This window comes from Pseudoliparis swirei, chromosome 4, assembly GCF_029220125.1.
Source record: "Pseudoliparis swirei isolate HS2019 ecotype Mariana Trench chromosome 4, NWPU_hadal_v1, whole genome shotgun sequence".
Classification (NCBI taxonomy): Eukaryota; Metazoa; Chordata; class Actinopteri; order Perciformes; family Liparidae; genus Pseudoliparis; species Pseudoliparis swirei.
In genome coordinates, this window is record NC_079391.1 from 22,325,987 (window position 1) to 22,334,573 (window position 8,587).

The window sequence follows — 8,587 nt, forward strand, 5'->3', positions numbered from 1 at the left end:
ACACCTGCTGCAACCGAACAGCTGACACTCGTGTCTCCTTTTACTGCACAATTCAGCTAATTACAACAATAATAATAAACAGGAAAAAAATGCCCTTTTGAAGAAGAAAAAAAAGGAAATGTACCTGTATGTGCATGCACATGGAGCCATCGTGGCTTTACGAGCCACATAGGCCTACGACAACTGGGTCGAAAGTCAACACTGTGGCTCCTTTTGTTCAAATGTGGGACATTAGATCCAATAAAAATATGTCTTCTTATTCACCTTAAATAGCTTCTCTTAATATATCCAAATTATCGGCATGAGTTTTTTTTATTGCGTTATTACTTTTGTTAAAAGGCTAACACCACCTTTACTTTTCCTTAAGGCTCTACGTACGTGACCTGCCAAAAACAACTCCCAGTGGCACTCGACTCACCACCGCGACTGTCTCGTGGAAAACACATGATTGTTTTTGTCAATTAAGCTGTGTTGCTTATTAGTAGGCTACGTTTAAATCCAGCTGTGGGCTTTCTGGTATCGCGTGGTATTGATGCGTCACAGCCCTGCCCGAGATTTAAGAAACCCATAACGTTGTCCATAATACTCATTAAATCGGCGATGTCGTAATGTCCACGTTTCATTACGTCCCCTTGTTGCTATTTGGGCCCACATGGATTTCCGAGAGGGGGAGCAGGAGGCGCGCCACCCGGTGGCCACCGCGCTTTCGCGTCACTTCCTTGTTCCTCTGTGGAAGGCGAAAACTTTTCACCGAACGGATACGTCCGGACTTTTGTGACTTCTTTTCGGCTGGCCTCCCGCTCAACGCCGGACACCAAACATCCCGTGTCGTTGTCCATATCGCTCCGAGAGCTCTCCCTCCGCGCTGACCGACATTCTTAAGTTATGGCCGACCGCGGGGAAGCGGGGAGAGAAGACGGAGACCGGGAACCTCAGGGCGCCGAGGGCGGGGAAGGTACGTGAAGCCATCTCAGGTGAACTCGCAGACTTAGCGGCACCCTTTTCACCCTCACAACTTCGGTGAATTTCCGCACAAGTTAGAAAGACGTTTTGGGTTACAGGAGAAAGCCACGCGTTCTCGTCAAGAACGGACGGGCCGATGTTGTGTCCAAAGTCTGGTCCAGGTCGACATGTTGCACCCTCAGACTAACTCCGAAACTAGCCTGAAACTAGCCCCGAAACTAGCCTGAAACTAACCCGGTGCTTTAACCACAACAAGTCGCCTGTGGTGCTTTACGCGACCGACCGGCTAGCTGCGCTGCGGCTAACTAGAGCACCTCAGCCCCGACCGCTGTTATGCTACCGGAGGGAAACCCCGTGAAGGACGACTCCTTTCACATGTCGGTCCAGGAGGGATGTTTCGGACACGAAACGTTTGAGCTAGAGTTAGCTTGTGTGTTGTGAAGAGACTTTCCCGAAGTTTGCATGATCACCTCAAGACAATAGCTCCCTCCGTCCAGCGGGTCATTCAGAAACACGTCGTCTCTGACGCGGCTTGGTTCAACTGGCTTTCGCTACAAAGTGTTGAAACGAGCTTCATTGGATGTGTGCCGATTCAATGTGTGTATTCTGAAGACCCGTAGAGGCCTCGGGTCCGCTGTACCTGGTGCTTTGAGTGCGGCCGGTGACAAAACACGGTCATAAAACCACCGGCAGCTTTTGGCCCGAGGCAAAGGTCACTGCTGTCGGTCTGCTGGGGCTGGTTGTTAGTTAAGAATAATTCAACCGTTTCTTGTTGGAACAAGACACTTTTTTTCCCACGATAAGAATGTGAAGAAGCTGTGATTATAAATGATTAAAATGACATGACTGTTTTCAAACATCTAAACAAACAGCCTCAGTGTGAAAGCTAGAAATAATTATTACGGGTAATATTAATAAGTCCTCTCATTGTTACAGATGTCGTTGATGACCCCATAATGGAGCAGGGAGCAGTGGTCCTCAGAGGGTAAGTGTCATCATTACATTTATCATACGCACATATAAAAGCAGAGGTACACAGTGCTGTCCAACCACAGCCCTATTTCTCCTACGTGGTTCAACTAAGTCGATAACGGTTCTAATCATTCAGCTTCAATTAACCTGATGATTGAAATCAGGCTATGTTGATTACTCAAAGGCTGACCAAACTCGTTAATTCGAACCAGACTTCAGTAATCAGGATAGTTGCGCTTGCCCTTCCTACTTCAAAAAGAGGAAGCGTCAATCAACAAAACCATGCTTTTCTAACCGCACTATCGCAAATAAACTCAAAGGAAGAGTATTTTTCTCTACTGATGAGCAGGAGATGATCATGAAAGCATTTACAGTTATAATGTCCACCATAGAAGCAATAACCACTATTTCTGCTTTATAATTGTTGTGTAAATCCCTCAAATGTCAGAACATGAAACACCCTTGTGTTTGAGTTTATAACATTAACATCATATATATATACACATCAGTGTTTCCCCTAGGTTTACAGCTTCGGAGGGACTAGAGCGGCTGCTAGCCATGTTGGTGCCCTAAGCTTAACTCCTTCACGATGGCGACGTGATTTGTCGCGTCGCCCAAAATGTGGGAGTTTACTCGCCCAACCATTTGCCGTGTTCACGCCATAAGCGTTGCGACGCTCCGTGAGAGAAAAAATCGTGTCGCTTTTGGTGTGAATGGACCAAAAGTCTTGTGAAAATGTATCGGCTAATTTTAAGTCAACTCTTTCTGAATAAGTAGATAAAAACAAACTCAAAGTTTTGAATTGAATTCAGTTAATTTTATACAGCCCAACATCACAAATTATAAATTTGCCTCAGAGGGCTTTACAATCTGTACACATACGACATCCCTGTCCCAGGACCTCACATCAAATCAGGAAAAAAATGTTCTACAATATTCTGGAGTCGTAGACAGAGCCCGGCCATTTGGCCTCAACATTTGTTATGAGGCACAGATCATCGAAGATGTCCTGGGTTTGTACATTACATGGGTATTGTACAATTCATAGGTAATGTACACTACATGATTAGCCTACAGCAGGCAATTGTAAGGTCCGTGACCCCTATTGTCAAAGACATTATTGTTTTTATAGCAGCGTAATTTAAGGAAAATTATGTTCTAAGTACCTGCACATTAATGCTGTGAAAGACTTTTCGATGGACAAAATCTCCCTTGTTTGGGCCAGAGGGCGATTTGATGGCTCCAGAAGGTCTTGTAAATAAATGATTCCTTGTGGGCGGAATGGACGGTGCTGGTAGAGGAAGTCATCATGGCGTGATAAGAATTCTCTCCCTATAAAACACTAATCTAACTAATATCACTCCTTCACTTCATCAATGGGATCTCTGAAGAAGGGAGCTGCCGGCTTATCCAAAAACCTCCCCGAGCGGTGTGAGCCTGCGGGTGATGTTATGAACCCAAACACGAGGTGTTGGATGTTCCGACGCTTGTGGGATGTCCACAACAAGTAGAAAGTAGAAATAATGGTTAGTTTTGCCATGGTAGAGAGCGGAAATGATAACTGTTTCTACGGCGTAAAGCCATAGAGATAAGTTGTATTTGTGGTATCGTATCGTAACTATCAGGTATCGTGATATTTATGTCAGGTATCGTATCGAAATTATAATTTTGGTATCGTGACGAGCCTAAAAACAACCCATAGTCTATCGGGTGTTTTAAAGTAATTTTATATTTTTACACAGCATGAAAATCCACTTAAAACTTGCTTGAGATGCATAGACCATCTATGGCTGAGCCATATACCGCATTAACTAATAATATTTTTAAAAACAACAAAAACTCCAGGTTCTCCGGCTTCCTCCCACAGTCCAAAGACATGCTCGGGTTAATTGATCTCTAAATTGCCCGTAGGTGTGAATGTGAGCGTGAGTGGTGGTCTGTCTCTGTGTGCCTGGATGGACTGGCGGCCCGTCCAGGGTGAACCCTGCCTTCGCCCAATGTCGGCTGGGATCGGCTCCAGCGCCCCTAATGAGGATCAGCGGTACGGAGAATAGAATGGAATTTTTAAAAACACGTAACATTTATTGATTTGATGTCGTTGAATAAATTGTCGGTGGGCAACCGAAAGTAATGCACATATTTAGACTGAATCGAATACATGACATTTGTCATTAATTGCAATTCATTTAATCAGTATTGAGATCACGATTGTTGAACACTTTATGTTATTTATTGCACTTTTACATTTAAAGAAACACTCCCGTGTTTTGCTCCGCTGGGACCCTGTGTCGCTAAACTCCGACTGCCGCTAGTTTGCTGTCGAACAGAGGCCCGGCGCTACTTCTATATATATATATATTTCATCTGCTTGGAACTTCTGATGAAATACATATATCCCAAAACAAGCGCTTCCTAAAGTAAGCAGCCACGGGTAAAAGGAAACTCAATTCAGGCCAAAGAAGAACCTCATTTTAGGTCTTGTTGCGATTTGAGTTTTGTTAATTCGCAGGTCAGTTGAAGCCAACGTAAAAAGTGAAAGCGGTGCTATAATTAAGGTGGCTACCTTTTTGAAGCTCGGCGGTATGAAACACCCGTTTGAATATGTGGTATTTCCTGTGTGAAGCGGTTTTCCTCTGTTGCAGGTACGTGGTGGCACTTATAAACGCAGAGGAGCCGACTCGCCACCTGTCCTCGGAGCAGCTGGGAGGAAGGCCCAACGAACTCCAGGATCCACAGGTCAAAGAGGTGGTGCAGCAGCTGCTCAAGATCGCAGATGAGATGAACAGGAACGCCGAGCTCCAACGGTACGCACCACACATCGGTTCATCAGCAGTGACTCCTTCATCAGGATGGACACTAGTTTTGTCAGCGGTTCTTTTAGTCCCAGTCAGGTCCTTGATATGTTTTATCATACTTGGTCAACCTCGTCCTGTTTCTGCCCCTCAAGTTGTGTTCAAGGTCTGGGCATTTTACTCTGAACTTTTTTTGTATTTAGTTTTAATTAATGAAAGTGGGAGGGAGGCCTTGTGTTTTTGGGTTGTCCGTCTGGTCCAGCCTGAACACACCCAGGTCAACGCGATGAAGGGAGGACATTTTGGACATGCAAAGATGTGAAACGCAACTCCACCAGGAGGCGTCCATTCTAGTTCTCTTATCGCATTATCTCTCGTCGCTCTACCGTTCTGCAACACACTGCTCGCGATGCTGGACAAGAAGTTTGACGAAAGGTGGGATGAAAATATAAAAAAACTTTAACGCTTGACCGCAATTCCTTCCTTCCAGTCTGATCAACCAGGTTCAGGCCGACTGTGCTCAGGACATCTTCATGAAGGTGGCCACGAGCATCTTCACCGACGGCATCAACTGGGGTCGAGTGGTGGCTCTCTTCCATCTGGCCTACAGACTCATATCCAAGGTAACACCCAGAAACACAAGTCACATGCCCCCCCCCCCCACCAGGTAGCGAGTGCACCATTAAGGCCGAGTACTTTTTGTTTCAAAGGCACTGACCTCCAACCACCTAGAGAACATCCGAATGATCATCAGCTGGGTTCTCCGGTTCATCAGAGAGCGACTCTACCCCTGGCTCGTACAGCAGGGAGGCTGGGTGAGTGTCGGCACAGGGATCGGTCGGCTGTGTTGCTCTAAGACTTTGTGGACTCGTGTTCTAAAGCTCCTAATCTTGCTTTCTCCGTCTCGCCAGGTGGGGGTGATCCACGACTTTTCTTCTCGGTGGAGGACGGTCGCCATCGTGGCGTCGATAGCATTGGTGGCAGCGTTCGTTTACTACAGGAAGACGCGCTGACGGCAGCAGACCCCAGAACCCAGGGCTGCAGTGGCATCACCTGGAAGAACGCAGCTAGTTAATATAGACTTAAAATTACAACCACATCTCACCCTCCATCTAATCATCCAGCGGAGGATACTGTACTGTACCGAGAAGGCTGGAGGGGCCCCTCACTTCTCAGGATTCCAAAAACAAAACATCTCCGTCCAGCGTCAGCAGCATCGATGGAAGCTACACGCCTTCCTGCAGCCATGCGGAGGCTGTCGGCCGCTGGCGGTGAACGTGGGACAAAGCTGGAGATGACTTCAAACGGACCCGGGGACCCGACCGGAACCAAGTCTTGGGTCCACATTGGTCCTGGTTGGGGGCTCCAATGTAGATTTCGCCAGTATATGTATGTATGTATTTATATAGTTCTCTAGGCAACATGTGGAGCTCTACACCTGAGAGGGTGACGACGTCAACAACAACAACAGCAGCCAATCAAAATTCAACAAATTCTTATATTGTAGCTTCATTATGTCGCCATATATTTTTAACATATTGCAGCCAAGTTTGCTCTGTAGTCTTCTTTAATAGGAAATGGTGAATACTTCGCCGTAACTCTGGTCGTCGAAAATAAACCAAAGGGCATAAATCCGAGCTGGAATTGAAATCATTCAAACTGCTCGTTGTAATTTCAGACTTGTGCAAAGATAATCTTACATTTACCCTCCCTTATTGGAAGTTTCTTACAGAGATGCTTCTTCAGAGTTGTTGGATGACTTGCCTCAAGTTTTGATGTGCCTTTTGACTATTTCGAAAATATAACCAAAAGAAATAATATTTTCTAACCCAGCTAAGCGTCTGTACTGATATCTCAGCTGAGATCATTTAAACTTCTAATGTTGTCTTTGCAGAAAATTAACTTTTAACTTTCAAAACCCAGGAGCCTCCCACCGACAACTCCTCATGCTGCGTTCACACCAAAAGCGACGCGATTTGTCGCGTCTCCCAAAAAGCGTGAGTTTACTCGCTCGACCATTTGCCGTGTTCACAAAAAAGCTTTGCGAAGCGCCGCGAGGGGCGGGGCTTATCTCTGTGGACTGTCTCCGTAAGAAAACGTCATCATCTCCTTCATCCACCAGAATAACTAACCACTCGTTCTGCTTTATACTTGTTGAGGACATCACACACGCGTCTGATTCTAAACACGTGTTGAAATGGTCGGTTTGGCTCATATTCGGAGACTGCTTCATCTAAGTAACGGCTCATTGAAATAATTCTGCCTTTGACCCAAACGGCGGTCTCCTGCGTCAAAGTCCCGTGCTTATTTGAGCTATACGTCGTCCCTCCCCCAGACTCCTTTTTTATACTCCGTCACCTTCTCCCGCCATAACCGCGCCACCTAACATGTAAACGTCAATATGGGTTGTGAGAACGCTTTCTTGTACAAACCACCTATGGGGTCGTTTTGGGGGATGGAGGACGATCTCCAATGAAGTGAGCAAATAAAACACAAAGTAAGGCTGACGGAACAGCCGTTAAAACTTCAACCCGCTGATGACGAACAGAGCAGCCATTTGTCACACTTCTCAAATAAGATAAGGATAAAGACACTGTCCTTGTTTTTTTGTTTGTTTTGTTTTTGACTGTTAATGTTTTCCGAGAACAATCATAAAATGCGAATGTGGATTTCTTTCCTTTTTGTTTGGTCTCATACAAGCTTAATGTTCCCACATGGACCTGAGCTGAACCTGTCAGGCGGTTAACTTTGACTACATTTGGAGCATGTGCAGAATTATTTAAATGAATCTCTTTGTTTATTGAGCTGTGTCGGGGTCAGGCGATCTACGGGATGATTTCCATGGGAACAGTCGGTGGCTAAAGCACACCTCGGTGCCACGCAAGCTTTTCTCAGGGGTTTTTGCTTCCAAATCCATTGTGCACTTTTGAGAGGGATATCACACTATTTATCTTTGTGTTCCAATGGTGGTGTCAAAATAATGTAATGTAACGAGATGATTATTTCATTGGTTGAAAAATGAACTCATTGGACTCTATTTCTGTGAATAAATGAAAGTAAAAGTGTTATTCCACTCATTGCTGGCGGTGTGAATGTTTTGAGGTCATCGTGAGATTAGGAAGTATGTATGTCACTAACTTCTGTTAACGGGGCTGTACACGACCAAGTTTAAAGTTGTTCAACGAAAATATAGTCTAAATTAAAGCTGCAAGCGGTGATGTACGGGCCCTCGCACCTTTGCACAAGTCGGACGCCGGCTCACACGGCCGAGAATATCTGACCATCCGACCAAGCATCCACGAGTCGGGTGTTTTTTTTCTTCCTGAATTGAGAGATGCTGGAAATAATGCGTTTCAGACAACAACTTCCTGTCTCCACTGCCTCATGCTGTATACTGCTCTATAACAAGTGTAGACAACATGGAAATCAGATGCTGTCACAACACTGTTATTCCACTAGGTAGCGCTATAGACTCCTCAGTGAAAAAGGCCTTGTTGACATGAGGCTTTTGGTTTTATTAAGCATGGCAAGTTTGGGGCATATTCAAGGGATTCCAGTGTAGTGACATTAGGTTTCTCTGTCATTGCCCACGTCAGTGTTGAAGTCTCCCAGGAGATCTATGGAAGAGGCAGAAGTGAATTTTATATTTTCAATATTAATTCAGACACTGATGGAACGGCGCTGTGTATTACTGACCACATTTGAATTTTACCTGGTAAAATCCCTCGGTGCGAGGGCCCTAATGATACATTTGAAGTGGATCTAAATTCCCTTCATCAGGAGATCGTTAACCTATAGTGCCGAGAAAAAGGCAAACATGAATGGAAAAATTACACACAACTAAAAGTGGCTGACTTCTG

General features: G+C 45.2%; 1 protein-coding gene across 1 annotated transcript; it reads left to right on the forward strand.

Annotated features, from left to right (window-relative positions):
* Nucleotides 1–705: 705 nt before the first annotated feature.
* Nucleotides 706–7,795, forward strand: zgc:153993 (uncharacterized protein LOC767645 homolog). Its single transcript, XM_056412874.1, has 6 exons — nucleotides 706–955; nucleotides 1,900–1,948; nucleotides 4,578–4,739; nucleotides 5,218–5,350; nucleotides 5,438–5,542; nucleotides 5,639–7,795. The coding sequence occupies exons 1-6, from the start codon at nucleotides 886–888 to the stop codon at nucleotides 5,738–5,740; spliced, it is 621 nt and encodes a 206-aa protein (XP_056268849.1). The 5' UTR covers nucleotides 706–885; the 3' UTR covers nucleotides 5,741–7,795.
* Nucleotides 7,796–8,587: the final 792 nt, after the last annotated feature.